At 49.5% G+C, this 27,695-nt stretch overlaps 1 protein-coding gene, 1 non-coding gene and 1 pseudogene across 3 annotated transcripts; all 3 read left to right on the top strand.

Moving 5' to 3' along the window:
• The first annotated feature begins 4,019 nt into the window (after positions 1–4,019).
• Positions 4,020–4,098, top strand: MIR9253 (microRNA mir-9253). Its single transcript, NR_128951.2, has one exon. It is a non-coding gene; the product is annotated as a microRNA mir-9253 (primary transcript).
• A 3,490-nt stretch (positions 4,099–7,588) lies between these two features.
• On the top strand, positions 7,589–9,026 carry LOC103303233 (E3 ubiquitin-protein ligase RNF14-like; annotated as a pseudogene).
• Positions 9,027–15,894: 6,868 nt separating this feature from the next.
• Positions 15,895–26,937, top strand: LOC103303232 (carcinoembryonic antigen-related cell adhesion molecule 6-like). 2 transcript variants are annotated; one of them, XM_054710027.1, is made up of 10 exons: positions 15,895–16,045; positions 17,196–17,555; positions 21,046–21,324; positions 21,732–21,986; positions 23,325–23,603; positions 24,566–24,686; positions 25,629–25,681; positions 26,014–26,045; positions 26,418–26,459; positions 26,701–26,937. In XM_054710027.1, the coding sequence occupies exons 1-10, from the start codon at positions 15,982–15,984 to the stop codon at positions 26,764–26,766; spliced, it is 1,551 nt and encodes a 516-aa protein (XP_054566002.1). In that variant the 5' UTR covers positions 15,895–15,981; the 3' UTR covers positions 26,767–26,937. The 2 variants fall into 2 exon arrangements, with proteins under 2 accessions (XP_054566002.1, XP_027993181.2); XM_028137380.2 differs by lacking the exons at positions 24,566–24,686; positions 25,629–25,681; positions 26,014–26,045; positions 26,418–26,459; positions 26,701–26,937 and having other exon boundaries at positions 23,450–23,593.
• The last annotated feature ends 758 nt before the right edge of the window (positions 26,938–27,695 follow it).

Below are 27,695 nucleotides of genomic sequence, written 5' to 3'. Positions count from 1 at the left end.
GCTCTGAGAGCCTGGTGGGGCCCATGTGTGGACACCCAGGAGCTTGTTACGTTTTCTTTGGCCTGTGGACCAGTCCACAAGTGGGACATCCACCCGGAGACTCAGGCCGGACAGACTAGAGGGCTGAGAACTCTCTGTGGAGATGGCTTTTTCTGGAGTGCTGGAGGGCCCACCAGGATTACCTGTAGCTGCTGCCCACCATGTCTTGTTCCCTGTGCCCAGCAGGTGCCTGACTCCTGAAGCATGGAGACGTCTGGGTCTCCAGTGGCAGGGACTCCAGGTCCTGGGGAGAGTTTGCAGGATGGCCCAAGAGAGGGGAGATGGTGGGAGGAGGTGACTGGGAAGGAGGGGAATAGAGGCAGGTGAGTTGTCTGCTCAGCTGTCTAGAGGCCAGAGAAGGTCCAGAAGGGGGTTGTGGGGCAAAGGAAGAATGAAGAGCAGAGAGGGAGGCCAGCTTGACAGGGTGGAGGGAAGGAGAGGAAGGGGGACTGGCCGGGCAGTGGGAACAGGGGACCCCCGGGGACATGTGAAGGCTGCAGGCCTTTTGGGCCACCAAGTGCGGAGGGTGCCCATTGGTGAGAGATGGGAGCTTGGTTTGGTGAGGTGGGGGAACAGGGGGAGGGCCAGGCCGAGGGCCCTGAGTGGGGGCCTGCCAAAGGCAGTGTGGGAAACCGGGTGAGGAGGAAGTGGGAGGGGGCGAGGGTGGGCTGGGGACAGTAGGAAAACAGAAGGGCTTTTTCCTCATCGCTGCCAATGCACAGAGTGAGAGCTGGACCCAACCGCGGGATTCTGGAATCTGCCTGTCCTTGTGACCTCAGGAGCAGAGAATTCTAGAGAGAGACCTGGAAGCCCTGCATGAAGCACAGCTGTGTGCTCTGTAGAGACGAGCAAACCAAGGTCTTTCTTTCTCAATGCAGTTTACTTTCCACACTACTTTGTGTTAGTTTCAGGCGCACAGCACAGTGGTTAGATAATTGTGTGCTTTCAAAAGTGTTCCCCTGGATATTTTCATTTCCCTCCTAGCAACATGCATAGTTGTTACAATATTATTAACTATATTTCCTATGATGTACTTTACATCCCCGTGACTATTTCATAACTACCAAGGTGTACTTCTGAATGCCTTCCCCTTTTTCACCCGGTCCCCCAAACACCCTCCCATCTGGCAACCATCACTCTGTTCTCTGTATCTATGAGTCTCATTCTGTTCGGTTTGTTCGTTTATATTGTGCTTTAGATTCCACCTATAAGTGGAATCATATAGCATTTCCCTTTCTCTGACTGACTTGTTTCACTTAGCATAATACCCTCTATGTCCATCAAATCTGTTGCAAATGGTAAGATTTCATTCTTTCTTATGGCTGGGAAAGATTCCAGTGTATATATGTACCACAGCTTTTTTATCCACTCATCTAGTGATGGGACAGCATCCTGGCTGGCTTCCTGCCCAAGGAGACTGCCAGAGACCCTGGCTGTCTGTTGGTCTGAATGGCCCCGCCTTCCTGGGCACATCCACCTCTCCCAGTAGGCCGTCCTTGGGAGAGTCAAGAGGCTTGGGAGCCTGGGAGATGTCTGGGCTCAGGAATTCCTAGAATGAACAGAGGTAACCATGTTTGTCCCTGGGCATCCCTGGCCTACAAGGCCAGGGCAATAGAGGCAGCAATGAGTGTTGGTCAAGAAGCAAGAGCCTAGAGAGTTGGGTCCGCCCAGGCCTGTGTGCTAGGACACAGTGAGACAGCACACTAAGTGGGCCCGGGATTGCAATTGCTCATACCACACAGGTTACTTTCTGCTTTTGTAATAGTGACTTTGCCTGTGGATATAAAATGGTATCTCGTGGTTGTTTGGATTGGCACTCCTCTAAAATTTAGTGAGGTTGAGCATCTTGTTATAAGACTGGTGGCCATTGTATATCTGTGAAGAAATGTCTTTTTAAGTTTTTTGCTTATTTTTTAATTGGGTAGTTTGGCTTTGTTGTTTTTAAATTGCAGAGTTTCTTTATGCATTCAGCTCAGTGTTATGCTTTTAAAGTTATCTGAAACCTTCATTTTAGAGTACTTGTCAGTGATTTCTTTGTTTGCTTTTATATAAATGTTGCTGAAGATGAAACATACCAGGTGAGGCAAAAGTTGGTTCACAGTTGTTCATATGAAACATAATTCAATAATTAATAAATCATAATACAAAAATAAACTCTGTTTTTATGTAGTCATAAATGAAAACCTACTTTTGCCCCACCCTGTATTTGTAGGAACATTTTTTCCCCAAAGTATTAGAGTATAACAATAACTGTCAGTAAATGACAAAAGACTTAAAAATGGCCATTGCTAAAGATCTAGTGAGAGTTCATATACATATACACACAAATAACTTCATTGACTTAATTATTCATTCCAATATTAGTTAGCTTGACTATATATATATATATATATATATATATATATATATATATACAATTCTTTTCTCAAGATCCCTCTTTCAATAATGTTTGTCAACTTTCATGTACCTTTCAGTCTTTGTCCTATCTTTTCCTTTTTTATTTTGAAACAATCATTTTATTTTAGGACAAATTCCCTTTCTTTTTCTTCCTTTACTAAAATAACAGCCATCTCCTTTATATCTTTCCTTATCCAAAACCACATTCTATTTTCCTTTTTCTCAACAAAAATGTATCTCCATGCTTCGTTTTCCCTATTTTCCATATACAGTCCATATTCTGTTTTATTATTATAGTAGAGGCCCAGTGCACGATATTCATACACAGGTAGGGTCCCTAGGCCTGGCCGGTGATCTGTGGAGCTACCAGCAGGGCAACTGGGGCCCCACTCACACCAGCCTTGGCTGGCCTGGCACTGCCCGCTTGCCGGCCCCGCCTCCCACCACCACTGCCTGTCAGGGCCTGCTGGCTGGGGGCAGCTTCTGCGTTGAGCACCTGCTCCCTGGTTGTCAGTGCATGTCATAGCGACCAGTCGTTCCGCCAGTTGTTTCGCCTTTTGGTCAATTTGCATACTATGGTTTTATTATATAGGACTAATGGCCCAGTGCACAGATTCGTGCACATTGAAAGGAAATTAATTAGAAGGTGGCCAGCAGGGCAAGACTGGGCAAGATGGGCTGGACACGCCCTGGAGCCAACCGCCTGCTGTCCCTCCCAGGCCGGCTGTCCCTGGGGCTGTGCTGCAACTCAAAGGGTGGCTGCAGTCACCACAGCTGGACAGTAAACCAGATTCGGGGCCAACAGTGCCCCAGCAACAACGTAACTCATGGCCGAAGGTGAAATCACATGGACCCCCAAGGAATCAGGCTCCCCTCTCTCTAGTTCCAGGGTGAGTAACCTGAGAACCGCTGCTGCCAAGTCACCGCAGCTCAGCAGCTCCTGCATTGAGCATCTGCCTCCTGATGGTCAGTGCACATCATACCTAGCAGCCGGTTGGATGGTCAGATGGTCACTTAGCCTTTTATATATATAGATTCTAGTAGTTTTATAGGAAAAAATAGCTTTTTTATAAAGAAATTTTGGCAAGGGAACTTATAAAACAATCTGTATTTTAAAAGGGCCTCTTTTTTCCCTGCATTCTCTGTGGGCAATATTTTAGTTAGTTCCTGGGTGTTTACATTTCAAAGACAGGACAAATATTACACCTTTCAGAGACAGAGGAAGACTCAGGGATGTTTTTTTCCCAGATACAGTGGACATACAATATTATTTTATATTACTTTCAGGTGAACAGCATAGTGGTTAGACATGTATATGATTTATAAAATGATTCCCCTGGTAAGTCTAGTACCTATCTAGAACTATACATAGTTATCACATTATTATCCCCTATGCCAGCGGTTCTCAACCTGTGGGTCACGACCCCTTTGGGGGTCGAACGACCCTTTCACAGGGGTCAGGTAAGACCATCGGAAAACACATATTTCCGATGGTCTTAGTAATCGAGACACTGCTCCTCTATCCGTCTCCAGGCGGGTCCGCCCACATGCAGATACGCCCACATACGAGTACCCGGAGTGATGACATCATCGCGCCAACCCCATCATATACATCCTGTACAAATACAGGTGTATGTGACGGGGTTGGCGCCATAATGTACTTATGCAGACCAGTCACACATGTGTAGAGAGCAGCTACTGCGTAGAGAGCAGCTACTGTGTAGAAGGCAGCTGCTGTGTTGAAAGCAGCTACTCCGTTAAAAGCAGCTACTGTGTTGAAAGCAGCGGTATTGGAGGTAAAACACTTCATGAATTGGGCTCACAGTGGGCCCAAACAGAAGCTGGGCAGTCAGTGTGAGGTTGCAGAGTGCCCTTTGCAGCCCTGAGACTGGGCAAGCAGAAAGAGTGTTTCCTGAGTAACAGGTACACACTGTGACTAATCCCAGTGGCAAGGGGTGGAAATACAGAGGTGTGGCCGCTGAGATCTGGCTGGGAGGAGAATAAAACCATGAGCCCGCCTCTCCCAGCCACGGGCCCCCCACCCACTGCAGTGGAACCCAGGGGAGGCATCTAGGACACCTCCACAGGAGAGCAAGGCTGGCAGCATCTAGTTGCAAGAGGCAGTGCTGGCATTTCCTGGGCCTGGAACCCTATCGCCACCACATTCCCCCACAGGGGTGGTGCCGAGTCCAAGGATACCTTGTCAAGGGGAGGATGCCAACATTCCCAGCGAATACAGGACGTTTTCCAGGCTGAGGCCACACGAAAGAAAATAAAAACTGGCTCTTCACTACCACCTACTGGAAAACAAAAGAAAGACCTCTTCTTATCAACCTGCTTAATACTGAAATCTAAACACTTGTAAAAAGCAGGTTTTCCATTCCCACAATGGTCCAGGCAGAGAAATAATTCATCAAGTATCATGAATAACCAAAGCCCATGTGCACAGGTGCTAAGTGGCAGGGCCTTCAGAGCGACAGCTCACGACCATTGTCCCCTGTGACCACCCCTCATGCAGGAACATCTGTGGCCCTGGGTGTCTATCCTATACTACCCACTGTCCCTGAACCATCATCTCCCTCTACAATGACTTAGGCCCTGGGGATAGTTCCAGGTCCCCAGTCCATGCTGCCACACCCCTATGTGAGGTGCTCCCCTGGGGACCCTGATGTCTGAAGCAGGAGCTACACCCTGAACAAATCTAAAGAGTATTTGAAGGGTGGGGCTGTTGCAGTAAAAACACGCATTTATTTGTCTCAGATGATGGAAAAGGTCCCCAGGAGCTCAAGGAGGAGTGTGGGTGCCCTCTAGTGGCTTGTTCTTGCTAGAAGAGGAGAGAAAGGGGCAGGAGAGTTGAGTGATTGGGGCTGACTTTGGACAGAGGGAACATTCAGGTTCAGATGGAGGCATAGTTAGAGGTGGTGACTGATGGCTGCCTGTTGCTAACTAACTGAAGACTGGGTTGTGAAAGGGTGTGACCACAAATCAGAATGACACCAGCGGGTTGTACTGCAAAGTCGGGTGAGGAAAATTCTGTAGACACTGGGAAGAGAAAATACCTCCTAACAAATCTATATGTCATGCCATTAGACAACCTACTCTGATGTTCTTACCATCTCAAGCATCTTAGCAGTAACTGCAGTCATTTCTATCATTAGGAAGAAACATCTTGTTAAGAAGAAAATTAGGAGTTTATCTATATTTTCAGACTCATACACTGTGACATCATAACTTAAAAATGAATTTATGGCCCTAGCTAGTTTGGCTCAGTGGATAGAGCGTTGGCCTGTGAACTGAAGGGTTCCAGGTTCGATTCCGTCAGGGCACATGCTCGGGTTGCAGGCTCAATCCCCAGTAGGGGGCATGCAGGAGGCAGCCAATCAATGATTCTCATCATTGATTTTTCTATCTCCCTCTCCCTTTGTCTCTGAAATCAATAAAAATATATTTTAAAAAATAATAAAAATGGCTTTGTGCCCCCAAAATGGACAGTGTCAGTCTCCTTCCCAGCACCTGTGGGCTGACAACCCCTGTCCCCATCCCTGGGCCCCTCTCTGAACTACAAGACCTTTAATGTTCCCTCATTAAGGGGTTGGGTGGGGGTCTTTGTAGTGTCCTCACCATTCGTCCCTCCACCTCTCAGACTCTGGGCAGAATCTGTTGTCCATTCTTGAGTGTGATACTTAAACTACTGGTTTCTATTTCTGTCCTTCATCCATCCCAAGTTGTGACAAGGGCCTTCTGCATGTGATTTTTTATGGAAAACTTTCCAAAAAGTATTGCCTTGGCTCACCCTGAACAGACCTCTACCTTCAGCACCATCATCATCAACCAGAAGCATTTTGACACTTTCTTTTCAATGGTGGTCTGCCGGGATTCTTGTCCCAGCATTACGAAGGGTTTTCAGCAATCTGGAGAAAAGAGTTGCGCATAGATTCAATAAGGAATCCAAAGATGAAAGATAGTTTTGAAAGGCATTGGGGGGTCAGAGGAGCTTCAGCTAAAGGAGCTAAAGACTTCCCTCCTTGACTCAGTTCCCCTGCTTTTATTAACACAATTTTTCCTAAGGCAAGGTGGAGATAATACACTTCAAAGGATAAGGTTTCAAAGGGTAGGGTTTACAGAAGCATTGTCAGATTGGGGAATAGCCTACAGCTGTTCAGGTGTTTGGCCAACAGAAGGCAATAACATGTAGATTAAGATGCCCTGAGCTGTCTGTCTGTCAGTAGACAATCCTCTTCAGGTTTGGGGGAGATGCTTTTCCAGCCATTCCAACAGGTAAACTACATATGTGGCTCAGCCCTTGTTGAGCCCCTCAAGCTTTACCAACTTTTTGATGAAACTCTTGTAATTATGACATGCTGGATTGGCTCCTGGCAGTGGTCAGATGCTTTCTAGGGAAGATATGACTCTCTCTGTATAGGGATGAGTAACAAATGGACAGAGGGAAATGGCATTAGTGTTCACAGAAGGTGACCTATATGAACTCTTAAAATCACAGGAGAGTCCACATAAAGGCCACATTCTTGAACTAAAACATGGATCATGGGCGGCTTTCAGCATTTCCTAAGAGCTAAACTACAAAAAGTGATAATAATGAGCTAGAGTGAAGAGGCGCTGCACAGGTTGAGCAGGAGAGAGGCTTGGAGGGGCTTCGGGGCTAGGGCAGAGGGCAGAACCTTTGGGCGGGGCACGGTGGCATCACCGGAAGGAACAGTGAGACTGGAAGGAACAGTGGGGCCAGCGCTCTGTGCACATGAGACCAAGAAGTGTGGTTGGGCCAGGCCAGCTCAGTGGGCTTCAGCCCCCCAGACACCGGACAGGGTGCCCCCAGTCTGTCTCAGCTAAGACTGCACCCTGCCCCAGTCCAGGCCCTGCTTCTTCGGGACCTCACAAGGCCGCACAGTGCCGTGTCCCAGCGCTGGGGCAGGTAGCGAGGCGTGGGCCTGCTCCCGGGTGTAGATGGCAGGATTTCTATAGTATGTCTAGTATGACTTCCACATCTTGGCCTTATCCAACTTCAGCAGTCTCATCTCCACCGTCTGGAGAATAAATGGGATATTTGCATGAATTCCAGACTCTGAACTGAAATGGACTCCAGTGTTCATATTCTTTTCTTCTTGTTATTATTAACAGCTCCTCGGAAAATTAAATGTCGGTAGAAGACCGAGAAGCTCAGGAGGATACATTGCTGGGCCTGGCGAGTATTTATGAAGGAGATGAATTTAGAAAAGCAGAGTCTGGCCAAAACCGGTTTGGCTCAGTGGATAGAGCGTCGGCCTGCGGACTGGAGGGTCCCGGGTTCGATTCCGGTCAAGGGCATGTGCCTTGGTTGCGGGCACATCCCTAGTAGGGGGTTGTGCAGGAGGCAGCTGATCGATGATTCTCTCTCATCGATGTTTCTAACTCTCTATCCCTCTCTCTTCCTCTCTGTAAAAAATCAGTAAAATATATTTAAAAAAAAAAAAAGATAATAGAAAAGCAGAGTCTGTCCAAGGTGGAGAAACCAGGACCTACTTGGAGTTGCCACAAAATTTCAAGATGTTTGTGAGCGCTGTCTGCTCTCTGCAAGCACCTGGACAACTTGTGGGAAGAACACCGTGGCAATGTGGTCCTGTTTGCCTGGATGCAGTTTCTTAAGGAAGAGACCCTAGGGTACCTGAATATTGTCTCTCCTTTTGAACTCAGAATTGGTTATCAGAAAAAAAATTGCAGAGAAGGACGGCTCAAGCCTCTGGCAACACAGAGCAATTGTAGAGGAGCAGCTGGCTCTGCTGTAGACCAAGAGAAAGTTGTGGATGAGAGAGCCGTACAGGATGTGGAATCATTGTCAAATCTGATCCAGGAAATCTTGGACTTTGATCAAGTTCAGCAGATAAAATGCTTTAATAGTAAATTGTTCCTGTGCAATATCTGTTGCTGTGAGAAGCTGAGTAGTGAATGCATGCACTTCCTGGAGTGCAGGCATGTGTGCTGCAAGGCCTGTCTGAAGGACTACTTTGAAATCCAGATCAAAGATGGCCAAGTTCAATGCCTCCACTGCCCAGAACCCAAGTGCCCTTCAGTGGTCAGGTCAACGAGCTAGTAGAAGCGGAGTTATTTGCCCGTTATGATCGGCTTCTTCTCCGGTCTACCTTGGACCTGATGGCAGATGTGGTGTACTGTCCCCCTCCCCCACCCCCCGCGCTCCCCCATGCTGCCAATTGCCTGTGATGCAGGAGCCTGGCTCTACCATTGGGCACCTGCTCCCACTTCAATTTTGCCTTCTGTACCTTATGCAGATTGACCTACCCTGGCGTCTCTCCATGTAAGCTCACTGCAGAAATTAGATGGATGTAACAAGATGGCATGTACTGGTTGTATGCCGTATTTCTGCTGGATTTGCATGGGTTCTCTCCACCGCTAAAGCAAACCCTTATAAACATCTCACGGATCCTGCTTCCCCGTACTTTAACTGGTTGTTCTATGCTGCAGATGTTGATGAATATATTTGGGAAGCTGAGATTGAAGAAGACTAGTTCATTCCTCCTGCTCAAGACGTGGAAGTGAAATGGTTTGCCCTAATCTTTTGCTGAATATACAAAGTAACTTTTGCAGGTATTTAGGGTTACCATTCATTCACTCTTCCAATGTAGAAGATGAGGAGAACGAGGTTTACATTTTCATGTGGCACTACTGACTAAGGCACATTCATACATTTTTCAATGTAACGTAATTGAGAAAATTATAAGCCAAAGGTTCAGAAAATGAAAACTAAAGAATATTAAATATTACTATGTTCCCAAAACTCTGAATAGTTAAAAATTTAAATATTTATTTTCTTCCCCAAGCATTCAGTAAGGAGAGAGGTCAAGAGTTCAACTTGTAGACCTTGTTATCTTTGAGAAGCATCCCTCTAAACTTCTGTGGGAGTCTCCTTACGGCTGGGGTGGTTAGAAGCCTTATTAAAATTGTACCGAGAGCCTGATCTCACCTACTCCATGTTACATCCCTTCCAACCTAAATTTCTGCTAAGTTCTTTTTGGAGGAAGCCCTTTATAGCTGATTGGATGGTCCAGTATCTTTTTTGGTCTACTGATTTTCAGAATAGAAATTTATAATTTAAAAAAATATTCATTAATACCACAAACAATGTAGGTCACAGATATACCAGGTGGTAAGTAGTTCACTGAAATTTGTGCATGGGGGATAGGAGGGGAGGGGTCCCTCAGCCTGGCCTGCACCCTCTTGCAATCCGGAACATCCTTCATGCAATCTGGGACTGCTGGCTCCTAACCACTCGCCTGCCTGCCTGATCGTGCCTAACTGCTCGCCTGCCTGCCTAATCACTCCTAACCACCTCTGCCTCAGACCCAGCACCCGAGACACAGACTTTCCTCCTCCGGCTAGCCACAGGCAACCGGGACCAAGGTTTTCCTCCCTCCGGGCTGGCCACAGGCACCCAGGACCTTGACTTTGTCCGGTCTATCCGGTCTAATTAGCATATTACCCTTTTATTAGTATAGATACTAGCTCAGAATTTTAGCCCTGAATTTTAGCCCTAGATTCAAAACAGTTGTTTTTGACACCTTTCATTCTACATTCTCTTTTACCCTCGCCCAGCCTTCTGTTGGTAAGGACAATTTTAATATCAACACCATCAGCTCATATTTTTATTTCTATTGCTGGAGTAAGAGAAAGCCTAATATATTCCCAAGCTGCACAAGCTGAGCTTCCAATTATGTGCTTTATGAACTCCACACTACTGTAGTTTAGTCCTAACTTTCTAAGCTCTTTTTATAGATCTCCTCTAGTATGCTTTGGGAATTTGGTTTCCTGCCTATTTTTTTTGCAACAGTAGTTTTAGAGGATAATTTTGGCTTGCCTAGATCCCTATTTCAGGGTTTTGTTGGCTTTTTGAAAAATTGTCTTTCCTTTTGATTTGAGTGGTTTGGTAGCAAAATAACATTTTTTTTAAAAAAAAGGGCAGAACTCAACTGCAGCTATGAAAATGTTCTTTTTTCCTACCTTGTCACTAAAAATTAGGGAATTATTTTTGTCCATGTTATGTATGTGTGTCCAAAGAGTCAGCAGTGACTGTTTCTGGATTGTCAATGAGGGTGCTTAATATTAAAAATAAAAATAAATTTAAAATTGCTTTATAAAAAAAAATAATGAACTAGAAAAATAAAACCTGCATCACAGTTACTGATAAACTGAAAATGGTTGTTTTCCTTTAAAGAATATTTCAGTGCATTATTTTCATTTTATGATGATGTAAGAGTCCCCTTCTATCAAGAGGCTAGCTACAACTTTTAAAACAATTTTTATTGTTGACAGTACTACAGATGTCCCCCACCCCATGCCTCCCCGCTTCCAACCAGCCCCACCCCACCCCAGGCCTTCACCCCATGATTGCCTGTGTCCATGGGCTATGCGTATATGTTTTTTTGGTTAACCTGTTCTGGTCACCCCCACTCCCACCCCTCTAAAGATCTGGTCCATGTATCCATGCCTTGGCACCTATTTTGTTTGTCAGTAGGAATTATTCCTTTTATCCCTTTAAATCTGAAAAGAAAAACTAGAGGAGGCTTCCAGGCACTCACGCAGATCCCACGGCCTCCCACCAGCAGAAGGATGAGCTAACTGCTAAGCTCTCCTGGCCCTCAAGACAGAGGTGTGCGCCCTGCATGCTGTCCCTGAGCCCTGATGTCCCTGCATCCACCGCCACTGATTGGTGGGTCTGGCCCAAGGCTGGGTGAGTCCAGCCCCTCTTTATGGTCCAATCCGGGCTTTTGGGCCAGTCCACAGACAGCAGGAAGCTCTGGAAACCAAATCACTGCATGAAAGCACCCACAGGACTCTCAGCTCTCAGGGCAGCTCCTGGTGTACCCTGAGACCACTTGCCACCCCCCATGATAGGACCTGCCAGTCCCCACAGGTGGTGGTTACTCAGACCTGGAGGCTCTTCCCCATGAGGTGGCCCTGATCCCAGCACCTGCCTCCAACGTCCAGAGGGTTACTGAGGCGTATGGTTTGGTCACTGGGTACTTTGAGCACCCAGACCTTGTGCCACAGCTGAGGCCATGCTGAGCAAGGAGGGAATCAGGAGTCTGAGGATGAGGGAACTTGCAGTGAGAGCGGGAGCAGAGCCAGGGCACTGACATCTAAGAGAACACCTGATGACAGATGGGAAGGTCCAGTCCTTGTGCCAGGTAGAGACTCTGAACAGAAGCCTCATTCCAGCGACAATGTCAGTGAGGATGAGACAGAAGCCAGATCGATACCCAGCTCTGCCTGTCTGCACCCTCACATGGCTTCGCAGGCACCTTTAAGTAAATGATGGAAACCACACAATTAAAGCCTGGCACCTGCCCTCTTATCCTACCACCTGTGACATCTGTGGTCAGAGCATGTTCCCTGGAGACCAGGGCCTGGTGTCAGCATAGGAGGGGGCCAGCAAGCGCCCTTGTTTGTCCCAAAAAGGGAGGACAGGGCTCTCCTAACAGTGAGTGATCAGACCCCCATCCATTCCTCCCAAATCACAGCCCTCCCCACCTCTGCCTGGTGAGTGACATCTCATCTCCCCAGGTGGGTCTTGGTGACAGCCTTTGTCCTTCCTCTTCTCAGTGACACCTGACCTGGCACAAACTCTGGACTCTGGACTCTGGACCCAGGTGGAGTTACTACCACAGGAGGAAGGAGCCCACCTTTACCTCAAAGGAAGTCAGGGGGCAAATCCCTGCGCCCAAAAGCCCTGATCTGTGGGGCACCTGGCTGTGTCTCTGAAAACATCTCGCCAGCCCATGATGTCCTGGGGAACTTCCCGAGCAGGATGGGTCAGGAGAACCCAGGATCCGGGGGCTTCTACCTCAGAGGAGCTGAGGGTCCCAGGGAGGCCTCCTCTCAGAGTCCCCTGCTGAGTCTCCAGGTGGAGCTGCTCCAGATCCTGGGCCCGGTGGGGAGGCTTAGAGCAGATGACAGTCAGGGACACAGGTGACTTGCATGCAGTGCCCCAATGCTGTGATGGGGACCCACAGGGCATGCTGGGCATCAGAGCCCCAGGCCAGCACCCTCTCCTGGAAACTCCACAAGGGCCCTCACCAGGCCTTTCCTTGAAACCTCAGGGACAGCGAGCTCCTCCTGGGTGGGTAGTTCTCCTGGCACTGGATCCAAGTCCTCTGGACAACCACCTCCCTCTCCCTGCGCTCACCCTGTCCTGGGATGAAGTTGGGCAACCTGGGACACACAGTGATTGGCCATTCCTGGAGGTCAGAGCCCAACTCTGCCCAGGGCTCAGGGTCAGCTCCCTGGTCAGCATCCCTGATGCAGCCACCAGTCATCTTATGCCCTCCAGGGGGCGACATTGGGACACATAGACAACAGGAAATTAACATAGGAACCTGGCTTTGATGTAGGAGATGGGAAAGGAGCCTGATGTCCATATCAGAGACCCTTCTGGGCCCCTCCCATGTGTCTACTTTGTCCCACAGGCTCCTAGGGGGCTAGGAGCACCTGCTCTCTCAGGGATAGTGGGGACCTTGTGCAGCTCCCCACTTCCTGCCGCATACCACCATGGGGAAGGCAGGGTGACCACAAGCAAGTTCCTCATGCAGAGGACAGAGGCTGCCCCAAGGATCAGGGAGCACATGCACTGGCTTAGCCAACAGACCCGGAAGGGGAAAATTTCCCTAAAATCATGGCCCTCAAGAGCCAGGAGCTCACAGCCACATGACCTCCCACCACAGACCCCTCTTCCCAGGATACGCAGGACCCTCTCCCAACCCTCACCTCCCCCCTCACTGAAGGTCCTACCTGGACTCTGTCCCTGGAAGCAGAAACCAGGCTGGTGACACCCGAAGACAGAGGTGGATCCCCTCACCAGTCATCACTCAGACAACCCCTTCTCACCCCCAGAGTCACCTCTGTGCCCATCCTGCTGGGAGGAAATGCAACCTTCCCAGCAGTTTGAGAACACAGGGAAGGCGTGGTGCCAGCTGGGTTTCTGAGTCACACAAATAAATAATCCCCTGGGTTTGGGGATCCCTGGGGCTCTCTGTGTGGTGCTGACAGACCAATGGCCAGGACACAGCACAGGCCAAGGGTGAGATCAGTGGGTAGGTTGTCCTTTTAGGGAGCAGGGATCCCCATCAACCTTGCCATTGAAAGTGCTTTGCAGGCCAGTATGAGCAGCATCTCCTGACAGCTTGTTAGATGGAGACTGTCGGGTCCACCAAACACCTTTTGAGTCACAATTTTAATAGGAACTGCAGACCCTCCCTGTGCACAGAGACGGGGAGGGGCTTCCCCATCCCCACATCACAGGGTCTCATTCTGGCTAGGCATCCACCTTAGCTGGGCAGCTGCCAAAGCAGCATTTCTAAGGGGTCACCTGGGCATTGAAACCTTTAGAAAGTTCCATAGATGATACGAGACACAAAGGGGTGGCATCCCTGTGACTAGAATTCCTGATGTCCCCCCAGGCTTCCGCTCTGAAGATAAGAGCCAAATGGGGATGAGAGAAGGCAGTGAGAAGGCTACTGTGCACTCCACACAGAGCTGTGGGAGACGCCCCGGATACATACACCCCAAGCTTCTGCTTGTCCAATTGTGAGCAGTGGCATGGCACCAGGTGTTAACCTACGGAGTTAGGCCCTCAGTTCAGCAACCTCGGTACTTGAGTTCAGCTAAGAGAAGAATTCAGAGTCAAGAACTCAAATCATAAGAGAGAGTTTATTTAGAAAGTCATAGAGGTAGAAGTGAGCTGTAGAAGAAATGGGCTCAGGAAACTAGTTACAGAAGCTAAAGAAGGACTCTTGAAGCGAGAAAGAGAACAAAGTTAAGCACCTTGATAAAAGAAGGGGGTAGGTAGGGAAAGGAACGGGTGTGCTCTAGACAGAAAGAGCCGCACTGTGTCCTACTTCTTTTTTGGGGGGGTTAGGGGCGAGGCGGGGCTTTCTTTCACTCTATTAGTACCTATAAAATAAAATAAATTTATGAAAATATTTCCCTTTTCAAGATAGAGAAACTACAATCTTTGCAAAAAATACACACCCATAATTGTTACAATACATCTTTATATATACCTTGGACATTATAAAAGTATTTAAGAATCACACCCTATAAAAGTTGGGAGAAGAAACATCTTCTCCAACCTTGGTCATATATTGTGACATTCAAGTCCTTAAACTACATTGTTGAAATAAAATGTCTCTAGCTTCCAGGGCCAAAGGGATTTAACTTTCAAGGACCCATAGGTTCTTTTATATGTGCAAGGTCAAGAACCAGGAGAAGGTTCCCTGAGCGTTAATTTACCTTAGGTAGGTCAAGCAGTGGTTTACTTTCCATACTTTATGATGAAACTAATGGGGTCAGGGGGGAATAGGCCATGGAAACCCATCTCGGGCAGGTCCCCTCCCTGTATTCCTATTTATGTAGTATGGCTCCTTCAAGAGGATTTTTAACCCTTGACCTCTAAAATGCTGATTCTATACTAGTGATTATTTAAGATACTTATAAAACGATCCTATATTGTGAATTAAGATAAAGTTATGAAAGTGTGACACCCCTAAATAGACTTCATTAGGATTTGGAACCATCAGTAAACTAAAAATTCCCTCTTGGAACTATTGGAGAAGATCCTTTCTTACTAAGGCATAAACCTCAGAAGCCAAGTTCCTTCTTACTTTGGAAGAAGGTCCTACTTCTTGAGGGCAGTTATCTGGAGGTCTCAGGGGAGGATCCCAATAAAATATTTATCAGCTTTCCAGGTGTGTCCTTTCAGTGTCAAAGGTCAATGCAGTAGATCCTGATATCAGCGATGTTCTCACTCATCTGGTTTTGCTGCTTTTCTGGGCCCAGAGCTGAAACACCACTGAGGCCTAGATATATTTGATGTCAGGCGGAACCTCATTGTTCTGGGAGCTTAATCCTGAAGAGCTATTCTTAGGTCTCTGGTTTCTTCCTTCTAACGGCGTCTAACACACATGACTAAGAATATGCCCGGGGAGGAAAGGTCAGGGAGGGCCTGAACCACATGACCAGTGATATGAAAGGTCAGAGCATCTAAACTACAAAACCAGGATATGCTCTAGGATGAAAGGTTACCCAGGGGGCAAGGTCCCAGTCCAGTTTTGCATGTTGAAAGTACCTAGGGCTTTCCATTCTGGTGACCTTCCCTAAGGCCTATTGTCCTCCTCTGCTCAGGCCTAACTGCCTACTACACAAACAAGGTGTGTGTGTGTGTGTGTGTGTGTGTGTGTGTGTGTGTGTGTGTACATGGCGAGGAGTCACTGCCGAAGAAGAGAGAAGCCTCAGCAGTTACAGGGAATGAAAATGTAGAGGAAAGAAAAGGGGAGGCAGGAATAACAGGAGGGCAGGGAGGAACCTGGGTACACACCCCGCCCCTGGACCATGTGACCAGGGAAGTGATCTTGGCCCAGGAGGAGCCTCAGTGCACAGGGAGGAGGAACAGCACATCCCACCACCAGGACAGCCGTGCTTGTGAGCATTTCTGGAATCCAAGCTCTTCCCACAGAGGGAGGGACAGAGCAGGCAGCAGACACCATGGAGTCCCCCTCAGCCCCTGCCCACAGAGGACTTCTCCCCTGGCAGGGGCTCCTGCTGGCTGGTGAGAGGGGACAACTACCTGGTGGTGGATGAAAGGAGGACAGGCACAGGCTAGCTGGAGACTCCTGGGGAGAACAGGGCTCTCAGAGAAAACAAGGGGGAGGGGGCTTCTGTTTGGACTTGAGGGGAGAAGACAGGGGAGCAGAGTAGGATGGGGGAGGGGACTCAGCAACAGGAAAATGATGTGGAAACAATGAGGGACAGGAAAATCTCAATGGCTGCTCATTTCCAAAGTTACTCATCACTGAGAGTTGAATGCTGAAAACTTTTTTTTTAATATATTTGTATTGATTTCAGAGAGGAAGGGAAAGGGAAAGAGAGAGAGAGAAAGAAACATCAATGATGAGAGAGAATCACTGATAGGCTGCCTCTGCTCACCCGCCACTGGGGATTGAGGCCACAACCTCAGCATGTGTCCTTGACTGGAACCGAGCCCAAGACCCTTCAGTCCACAAGCCAATGCTCTATCCACTGAGCCAAACTGGCTAGGGCTAAAAACTTCAGATAATAACAATTTATGTGAGGACAGAGGAAATTTAACCAGGGGCACTAAACATTGTCCTCACCACCAAGCTCAGAAATGGGCAGATACCTCCCAGGAGGTGCAGGACCCTGCAACCCTCACTCATTCACCCACAGGTGCTCACAGCCTGCTGCAGGCACTGGGGGTGCAACAAGATCAGACAAGCCCCTGCCCCCATGAAGCTCATGTTCTATGGGAGGAGGCAGACAAGGGAAGATCTAGATGATATGACAGGTCCCCCCTAGTGTCATGCAGATCTAGATGAGATGACAGGTCCCCCCTAGCTCAGGGACAGGTCAGAAAGTGAAGACAGAGGTCTCTAGAGGAGGTGATCAGAGAAGGGGTCTCCCAAGGACACCCCTGAGTGTCAGCAGGGGTCTGAGGGCAGACATTTGGGTAACAGTATTCAAAACAGAGGAAATAAAAGGTTCAGAGGTGCTGAAGTCATGGTGGCCATGCTGCTGAACTTGACCACAGGAGACACCACACACACACACACACACACACACACACACACACACACACACGCCAAGATTGAGATGAAGAGCCCTGCTCAGGACCCAAAGCCTCATCTCTCCATCCCAATACAAAGCTCCAGATATTGATCAATTTCTCTCTTCCCTCCTAGCCTCACTCCTCACCCTCTGGAGCCTGCCCACCACTGCCCAGCTCACTATTGAATCAGTGCCGCCCGATGCTGCCGAAGGGAAGGATGTGCTTCTCCGTGTCCACAACCTGCCTGGGAATCTAGTGGGCTATGCTTGGTACAAAGGGGAAACAGTGGACAGCAACCATAAAATTCTATCCTATATAATAGACACTCAAAAAATTACCTTTGGGCCTGCATACAGTGATCGAGAGAAAATATACCATAATGGATCCCTGCTGTTCCAGAACGTCACCCTGAAGGACACAGGATACTACACCCTAGTAGCCACAGACAAAGATTTTAAGGACAAACAAGTAACTGGACAGCTCCGTGTACACCGTGAGTGATTGCTCTCTGACCTCTGGGTGTTGGGTGGGTGAACTCTAATTCACACACAGGACTGCCAGCCCTGGACTCTCCTCCATCCCCCTCTGCATCATGTTCTAGGTTTGGTTTGGGCATTTAGTGCAGGACTCACACAATGGAGACAAACTTCCCAAGATTAGAGTTGCCTTCCCAGATTCCAGCCCTGCAGACATTGTCCACAGAGAGAAGCCTGATGGGAATCACTCAGGAGAAGGAGACTCAGCAGAGTCTCAGTCCATCCCCTGGCCCCCTCCCCATGACCATGACACTGAGAAAACCCTGCAGAGCTTGCTCACACCCTGGCCTGAGGGGACCCTGGAATCCTCACAGAGAAGCTCAGCCTGGGAACCCCTCCCAGACCCCTGTCCCAGGGCTCCTGACTCCAGGGAACCTGGGGAGCCTGTGTCAGGTTGGGTTTCACCTCCTAGAAGGGATGGGTGGGAGCAGTGCCTCTACTCCTGCTCACCAGCCAGGACTCAGCCCCAAGAGCCACATCAGGACAGGGACAGAGCCTAGTCCTTCAGCTAAGGCGGTGTCAGGAGAGCACAGATAAACAAAATACCCCGTATCATAAGCTGACTCATCTGAGGGACTTAGGACACTCCGGAGGGAGGTCAGACCTCCAGGAAGGAACAGACGAGAGAAGATGCTCCTGACAGGTCCTCTTCTAGCAGCGGTCAGCCCAGGAATTCTCTCTCATGGAAGCAAATAATGGTAGTGGCCATTTAAGTCAGTGTCTCCTCTATACTGGGCTTGAGGTCAAGTACTCAGGGACGTTTTAAGGTCAATTCACAGACAACATGGTAATCCAGAGTCCATTTAGCATTTGCTCTGTTTTTATTCAGGGGAAACGGAGGCACAGTGTGATACAGTCATTGCATCAGGCTCACACACAAACAGCAAGGTCCTGGCACAGCCACAGCCCACCCTCTCCTGCACCACGAGGGTCTTAGGTGCCTGTGGACCCTGAGACCAGCCATTGGTTCCATGCCTTTTCTTAGCAGTCCCCAGCTCAAGGTAGATTTTCTGGTCTGGTGATTAAGCAAGTGGAGAATTAATTTTCACTCTAGAATCAAATTACCTACAATAACATTCAGAGTCAGTGCTGGGAATGCCCAGGCCTTCCCCTCAGGTTACCCATCCACCCCTCCCTGCACTGGACTTGAAACCACTTATTTGTTTCCTGATGTGTTGGCGTCACTTCCACTAGCTGTGAAGGAAAGGACTTTGCCTTCTCACTCTCCACCCTACAGCTGCTACCAGCTCAGGGACCAGCACTCACTTGCTCTCTCAGGAAGGAAGGAAGGTATGATGTTGAATGATGACAGAATAAATGAATGATACATAATTGCCTCAGAGACTGGAACATGGATGCAGAGTCCTAAAAGGTTTTAGCCACACCAGTTCCCTGTCCCTACAGGTGCTGAGAGCCGTGTCCATCCCTCAGACCACCTGTCCCTGAAGCCCCCTCAGGAGCCAAGTCCCTTGGTGACTGGGGGGCTGTTCCACTGTGAGAAGGTTTTCCAGGCTGCATTGCTTCTGCCCTGGGGCAGCTGTGGGCTCTTTGAAGTCACCTGTGACCCCCACTGCTCACCAAGGACATTCTGCCTCTCTCTGCTCCTTCCATGTCCCTTATCTGCCTCCTCCTTTATGCCAGACACACTGACCTGCTCTGCTCTGCTTCCTCCACCATGCAGTCTCCCCAGATTGTCCTGCTAACACCTGTGTCCAGGCCCACCCTCCCGGGCAATAGGAGAGGACACAGAAATCAGTGGGAGCAGCAGCCTCGGCTCCATCATGAGCCAGTTTCCCAGGTCACCAGGACAAAGAGCTTCTGCGGGGCCCCATCAGGGCTCCTTTACTCCATGAGGCCAACAAGAGGGACAGGCCACATGACAGGGGCATGTAATCCACTGACCTACTCTCTATATGACTCAACCAGGGAGTCAAAGGCAGAAGGACAGGTCTCAGTCCCCAAAAGCTCACGGGTTCACTTCACCCCTGACTGGAGACTCACACCCTTGTACTGGTATGAGGCTCCCATTCCTCCCAGTGGCTCCAGAGACCTTTCCAAGGTGGGCCTGGTGACCCTGCACCATCTGACTGGTTCACTGCCTGTTTCACACACGTGTGTCCTTATGAAGACACCCTGACCACAGGGTGGGATCCTCTCAGACAGTGAGATCCACCAGCCACTCTCCTTTCTCTTAGATGCTGCCCATTTGAATGAATTTGATTCAACTCCAGTTGTTTCCTGAGTTAGAAAGACAAGGAAGAGCACATGCCACATGCCCATGTGAGGGCTCCTCCCCCTCTGCCTGACTGTCCATAGAAACAGGGAGGGACCTTCTCCCTAACTTTACTAACATGGCACAAGTCCTTCTACCAATTTGGTGTCATCCCTCCCTGTATACAGCAGAGACAGCTGGACTCGTCCCCGGGTCACTTCTGTTCTCTTAGCAGGACTCACCTTCTCTCTATCCCAGGGAGTCCCTGATTTCAAACCCACTGTGGATCTTCCTTTGGTCACAGTGTGACCTGATTGGATGACAGAACTTGGTCTATGACCTTCGTGCTCTCAGACAGAAATTCCTCCAAAAACTGGCATTAGAACTTTGGGGCATGAATGATTTTCATATATTCTTTCACAGTTTAATTCAAAATCTATCTCATAACTGACAAACATAAATGGTCCATGAGGGCCAGCAAGTTCATGCTCCCTGACCTTCCACAAGTCCCCCTTCTGTACATGCTATTGCCTGGGTGTTCAGGAAGGATCCCTGCCCTCTGCAGTGGCAGAAAGGACATTAAAGAACAAGGGCAGAGAGCATGGCTCTGCTGTCACTGCCAGCCAGCTCCGCCGTCCCTCACTCTTTACTAAATCATGGCCCTGCAGCCTGTGTAATAAACTGACCGCAAGACTTGCTTCTGGTCTCCCGTGTACTGTTTCTGCTCAGACACCCAGTTCAGGGCCGCACTGCCCTGTCCTCTCGGGGTCTAAGGACTAAGGGGTGGTCCATCATTACTCATCTCTAGGTAAGGGTCTCACCTGGAATGTGAGGCTTCAGTGGAAACACATCTCGACCCGGCAATGTAGGTCTGTGTAGCTGGAAGGGACTCAGCACCTGCACATTCCAGGTGAGACCCAAGGTCAGCCAGGCAGTCAGCTGGTCAGTGAGGATGCAGGATAGATGCCTGGTGATCTCTGACTCCGAGTCCTGTGTCTCTCTGTGATCAAACCCGATAGTTGTCTGACACCTGAGAAAGCCTGTGCTTTTTCTTCCAGACATAGAGCAGGCGGCCTTACATCCTCTGAGCGCTCAGCTCCTCATGCATTTCTTTGTCTTGTGATGCACAGACCTGCCTTATTTCTTTAAAAACTCTAGTTAGCTGAGAGGCACCAATTCTGATTGAAAAAGCCTTTGGAGGACTCAATGGGCAATGTTCTCTGTTTTCTCCACAGCGGAGTTACCCAAACCCAGCATCACAAGCAACAACTCCAACCCTGAGGAGCACAAGGACCCTGTCGTGTTAACGTGTGAACTTCAGACTGAGAACACCACCTACCTGTGGTTGATCAACAGTCAGAGTCTCCCAGTCAGTGCCAGGCTGCAGTTGTCCAAGGACAACAGGACTCTCACACTACTCCCTGTCACAAGGAATGACACAGGACCCTATGAGTGTGAAACCCGGAACCCCGTGAGTGCCGCCCGCAGTGACCCATTCACCCTGAATGTTCTCTGTGAGTAACCTCTGTCCCTGCCCGGGCCAGACTGCCCACCCGAATCCACACTGCCAGAGGCCAGGCTACATCTGACCCTCTCAGGTCCACATACACACACCCGCACTCTGAACACCCAGGGTGGCCATCTGTTCCTGTACGAGACACATCTGGGCAGGCTCAACCTTGAGCCAAGACTGGGAGGGGATGGGATGCTCCTGTCTGGAGAGGCTCAGGGTTAACAAGCTTTCCTGGGACAAACAGGTTAATGTCTCAGACTCAGACTCAGTGAACACAGGGGCTATGGTTGGGACTTTTTGAAACAAGGCTGTGACCCAGCTCAGAGGGAGAGTGTGGCCCTTACACAGACCAGGACCTTCCCCTTCCCTCTGATTACATCATGTGTGGCCGTGTTCTCTCTGCTCCAGATGGCCCGGACGCCCCCACCATTTCCCCCTCCGACTCCGATTACCTACGTGGGACAAACCTCGGCCTCTCCTGCCATGCAGCCTCTAACCCGCCTGCACAGTATTCTTGGCTTATCAATGGGAGTTACCAGAACACCACACAGGAGCTCTTTATCCCCAACATCACTTTCAATAATAGTGGATCCTATACCTGCCTCGCCCATAACTCTGCCACTAGACTCAATAGGACCACGGTCAAGATAATTACAGTCCATGGTAAGTGCCTCCTGGACCATCGACACCAGGCTGTGGGGTGCAGGTCTGTCTGGTTTTCAGAACAGAGCCTGGAGGGTGCTGTCTCCTATCCTGTGGCCATGGACACAAGCAAATCACAAAGTCTTCCCCTGAGCCCTCCCACTCCATCTCTGTAGACTCCCCTCCCTTGCTCTTCTGATCTCTCATGGCAGAGCTGGGGTCCAGCCTTGGAAAGTGAGGAGGGGTTTCTCTCAGCCCAAAAGAGTCAAGAGGTGGAGGGAGGGGGCTTCCCAGAGTGGAAAACAAAGGGCCTCAAGGCCAAGTTGCTTCTTCTGTCACTAACGCTTTCCTTCTGTCACCTCTTGTCTGTTACCTGCTCCATGTGCAACAAGGAAAATAAAAAGCTTTGAGCAAGCTCACCTCTTTTCCCCAAACTAAAGGAGGACACCACCTCTGAGGAGGGTGAGCAGGGCAGACTCCTGCTCCCTGCGCTGCTCCAGGCTCACCTGGTGACTGGCTGCTCTGTGCCCTCTGTGGTGGGACAGGGGTCCGTGGTGATGAGCATGGGTGACTGTCCTCTGACTGGCCAAATCATGTCAACAATCAACATCATGGCCTCCCTCAGACCAGAGAGTGAGAGGGTAGACCCTTCTGAGCTGTGTCCTGACTCTGAAGTCACCTGCTGTACAACACTGTGTGACACCAGTGTATGTGACATTCCTACTGAGAGCAGTGAACGGTGGTGCTAACTTGACAAGTAGGTAGATTCATGGGACAGAAGGAGCAGTGCCACAAAGTGTGTCGTTTACAGAGGAAGCTAAGAGTACCAGCTGTTGTTAAAACTGACTACTTCTCTCTAGGGACTTCCTTCTCCCTGATATTCATTCCACAGGCCAAGAAGTGAAAGCCCTATTCAGACAGAGAAATCCTTTAGACTGAAACTTCTCCAAGTCCTAAGGTTATGGCTGGTCCATTCTCTTCTCTAATAAATTTTTTAACAAAAGGGAAATGCCTTTCCATTTCTGTGTGTAGCCCACCGTACCAGAGAGGGGGGATGAGTGTTTGGAAAGTCATAGAAAAGTCTGGGAAAGAGTCACCCAAAACTCAATAGGTGGAAAATGCCACCTGAAGATGAAGATGCTGCACACACGATATAAGGCTAATACCTCAGATCTCCAGGGAGACAGGTCAGAGGTCACCCTGAGTTGATCTAGTCTATCACCTAAACAAAAATCATCACCCTGCAGAGGTCAGATTCCTCCTCTGGTGACCTTAGCAGAGATCACTGTGGCCTGTGAGTGGTTGACACTCTGAGGAAGGAGCCCACTCTCAGTCAGTCACCTCCTCTGTTCTCCACAGAGCCAGTGGGGAAGCCCACCCTCCGAGCCAGCAATGCCACAGTCACAGAGCAGAAGGATGCCGTGGTCCTGACCTGCCTCACAAATGACACTGGGATCTCCAGCCGGTGGCTCTTCAAGAACCAGAGTCTCCTGCTCACAGACAGGATGAAGCTGTCCCGGGACAACAGCACCCTCACCATCGACCCCGTCAGGAGGGAGGACGCTGGGGGTTATCAGTGTGAAGTCTTCAACCCCGTCAGTTCCAGGAAAAGTGACCCCTTCAGGCTGGATGTGCAATGTGAGTGACCCTCGACCTCTCCCACTTGCCTTTGTATATGTCACGGGCAGGGGATGAGATGGATGAAAGCCTTGAGTAGACGGGAGCCTCCTTCAGAGCCTATAGAGCACATGGATAAGGACCCCAGGATTAAACTAATCTCGTCACTGTCTCGGTTCCATGAGTATTAGCTGTCTGACCACGGGGAAGGCTCTCACCCGCCTGAGCCTCAGTTTCCTCTTCTCTAAACTGGAATAACACACCTGGACCTAAACACCGTTCTTAGGATATTTATTGTGAGGTTAATGAGTTAAAGCCCTCCGCCAGTGTCATGCTCAGTCAGGACTCAGTCAATGTACCTATTATTATTGTTATTTTTTTAACGCTGTTGTCAGTAGCTATAAAGTCAAGCAGAACTCAGTGAAAATGTCATTTATCACTCACCAGTTCTGTGACTGCCAGGCATTTATTAAGCACCTCCCATCCCTGATTCTGTTTGTGCTCATGGGGGTGACACCCCCCATTCCTCGTGGGGGTGGAAGGATCAGATGACATGAAGGTAGAGTATTTCCCACCCTACTAGGACCTTCAAAAACACTCAGCACATTCTTATTACTCATCAGCCCTGAGTTGGGCAGGTAAGGTGCCCGCTAAGACTGTCCATAGTGATGGAAAAGAAGAAACAGGGGTAAGAGACAGAATATGTGAGGGAAAGAGGAGTTAAGAGGAAAATTACCAGGACATGGGAATGGTGGGTGGGAGAGTACATGCAAAGGTAGAGCCAATGGAAGGTTTCAAATGTGCAAACCAGAGAATGATGCAACCGCTGGGAGTGGGGTGTCAGGAGGACGGACACTCCCAAACCGCACAGACTAGGTGGCAATTCCCTCCTCCCTCATCAGGCCTCCCCCTGTAAGGCCCCTCCTCGTTTCCCCTGAATGGACTTGGGCCTTCACCCCTCCCCCTTTCCCTTCTCCTTTCAGCAGAACAAACCTACACTGGCTACTCTGTGGGGACCATCATTGGCAGCGTGATCGGGGTCCTCGTTGTGGTGGCTCTGGGGGCCTCCCTGGGCTATTTCCTGTACCTCAGGAGGACTAGGAGGTACCATGGCATTGCCTTCACCCTCACCCTAATCCTGTCCCCTAACCCAGGCTGAACCCCAGCAGAGCCCAGGCCAGGAGGACAAAGACCCCATTCTCAGAAGGTTCTGGACCGGCTCCCTGTGGCCTCCCAGCTTCCCCATGGATGTCCTTAACTCTCTCCATCCAGCTCCTCCCTCACCAGATGCTGACCAGGGTATTTCCTCAACAGCTTCCCCACCTATCAATGAGGCATGATTAAGGAACTGTCCCCTCAGGACTGCCCTGGTTCTCTCCACACACCTACTGCGGTGCCGGCAGGTACTAAGTGCTCAGTAAGGCAACTCCTGTTGTTTATCTAAGTCCACCCTCCCAGGTGAGGGGATGGGCTGCCTCAGGGTCTCAAAGTCATCCTGACCAAGGCCACACAGCTGAGAGTGGAAACGTCTGGACAGGCAGGGTTGGGTCAAATGCCCCACAGGAGTGTTTGGTAACCACGACCCTGATGTGTGAGACAGGACGACAGCAGAGCCTGTGGTGTAGTTTTTGCCTCTAGGTCAGGTGGATGGAGGCAGACAGGCCACTGTCACAGTGGAGCTCTGTAGGCCTGAGGGGTGGGTCTGGCCATAGCAGGGCGCCAAGCTCATCCGGATGCTACATGAGGCTGGCACTGCTGTCCCCTTGACCTTTCCACTAAGTCAGACCCTCTGGATGGATTCCTGTCCTGGTTCCTCAGTCCCCTCCCTGTTACTCCTCCCAGACCCCCATTTGCCTGTGGGTCCTTCCCCTGTGGGCCCAGCCGTGGGTCCTTAAGGCCTTGCCTCAGTTCCCCTCTCCTGGGCCCATCCCCCCTAAACAGTGGAGAGAGGCCTCCACCTCTGCTGGGAAAGGAGACCCTCCCTGCCCCCTGTTGTGACACCAAAGCTCCCCTGCACCTCTCACAAGTAAGTCTGACCTTTCCCAGGGCCAGTGACCCCCGTGGCCTCCAAGAGCACCCATCCCCAGCGGCCACCCCTGGTGAGTGTCTGTTCAGCCTGGAGCCCCTGGGCCTGCCCCACAGTGTCCACCCTGCCCTTATCCCTCAGGCTCTGACCCTTCCCTGGGCTTCAAGGGGGGTTCTCATCACCACTCTGCACAGGGGACCCCTACTCGCCAGTCACCCTGACCTGTAGGCTGTGTCATGTGTCACCACCTCTCCCTCACTGGACCCAAAAATGGCAAGAGGGTCTTGCCCTGGGAGATGAACTTCCACCCTTGGCTCTTGGGAGTTAAAGAACCACCCCCTCCTGGGAGAACAGGCTAAAGCTTCCTCCCCTCTGGGTGCTAACACTTCCTGTCTCTGCTCCCAGGCCAGGGTCCCACTGGAACCTCTGCCTTTCGGGTAAGTCCATCCCCTCCTTGTTCCTGCACCCAGGGCCTCAGCGACCCACATTCAGGGCAGGGACACCATCCAACCTCGCAACGCAGCACAGACCCCTTCCCCAGAACAGCCAGCACAAGGGGAGCCCCGCCCTGGCCTAGTGGGGGCCCCAGTCAGGAGTGGACAGGGCAGGGCCGGAGTCTGAGGGAAACACTGGAGTCCAGCATGGAGCAGAATGTGCTCTGGGAACACCATTCAGAGGTCCCAGGCTAACAAGGGTGAAGGGGTGCTGTGTGGGCTGAGATGCTGGGCTACAGGTGTGAAGATAGCTGCTCAAGAGGCAAAGTGTCCCTCCCTCCCTGTCATCTAATGCCCTCTCTCCCCCCTGCACAGGGTCCCCTACCCGACCCCAAGACAGCAGGCCACATCTATGAGGTAAGTGTGGGTTATGAACGTTCTGTCCTGCAGGTCCCAGCGGCCCCAGGACCTGCCCCCAGCCCAGCCTGGCTGTGCTTCCAGCTCAGGAAAGGGCAGTGAAAAGTGACAACAGAGGATGGGAGGAGGGAGGTGCCTGGGGACAGACACCCCAGCACAGTCAGCCCCCATGGCGCCTGTGAATCATGGCACTTGTTCTGAGAAGGCTGCAGGGCTCAGAGATCTCTTCTTTCTTTGACAGGAATTACTCAACCCAAATACAGAGGTATACTGCCGGGTCATCCCCAGAGCAGACGTGGCTTCTTAGTTCCTCCAGGACCTGAGACCCCAGACCCTGTGGATGTGGCCTGCGCCAGAGAACCAGCTCTGAGCATCATGCTAAGCGAAATAAGCCAATGGGAGAAAGATAAATATCACATGATCTCACTCATTTGTGGAATATAATGAACAACATAAAGTGATGAACAAAATAGAGCCAGAGGGGGGAAAATATTTTAGAATATAATAGTAGTAATCCTGTTAGTGGCAGATTTTTAATATTTTCTACAATGTTTGTGATATCATACTATGTTATACAGTTTTGATAATATTATTATACTTAAAATCTTATTTTCTTGAAAAATTAATGTTTATTGCATGTAATATTATATTAAGATTGTTTTTCTTGAATAATTTATATTTATTGCATTTAACATTATTTTATTTAAAATAGTTTCCCTTGAGATAAAAATAAAATGCTGTAAGAGATTGCTGAGAAGAAGAAACAGAGAGAGAAACCTAGCCATGCAGGATTAAAATGGCTATAAATAAGTACCTCTCAATAATAACCCTAAATATGAATGGATTAAATACTCCAATCAAAAGGCATAGGATACCTGAATGGATACAAAAATATGACCCAACTATATGCTGTCTACAAGAGACCCATCTCAAAACAAAAGACACACACAGGATGAAAGTGAAGGGATGGAAAAAAATTTTCCATGCAAATGGAAAAGAAAAAAGCTGGAGGAACAGTACTCATATCTGACAAAATAGACTTCAAAATGAAGGCCATCACAAGAGACAACAAAGGTCACTACATAAAACTAAAGCGATCGATCCAACAAGAGTATGTAACTCTGTTGAGCATATATGTACCCAATATAGGTGCACCTAAATATATAACAAAACTTCTAGAAGACTTTAACGGAGACATCAACAACAATACCGTCATAATAGGGGACTTTAACTCCC

Source organism: Eptesicus fuscus, chromosome 21 (assembly GCF_027574615.1).
Source record: "Eptesicus fuscus isolate TK198812 chromosome 21, DD_ASM_mEF_20220401, whole genome shotgun sequence".
Lineage (NCBI taxonomy): Eukaryota > Metazoa > Chordata > Mammalia > Chiroptera > Vespertilionidae > Eptesicus > Eptesicus fuscus.
Note: the sequence above shows the minus strand (reverse complement) of the source record. Positions and strands in the feature narration are given on the sequence as shown.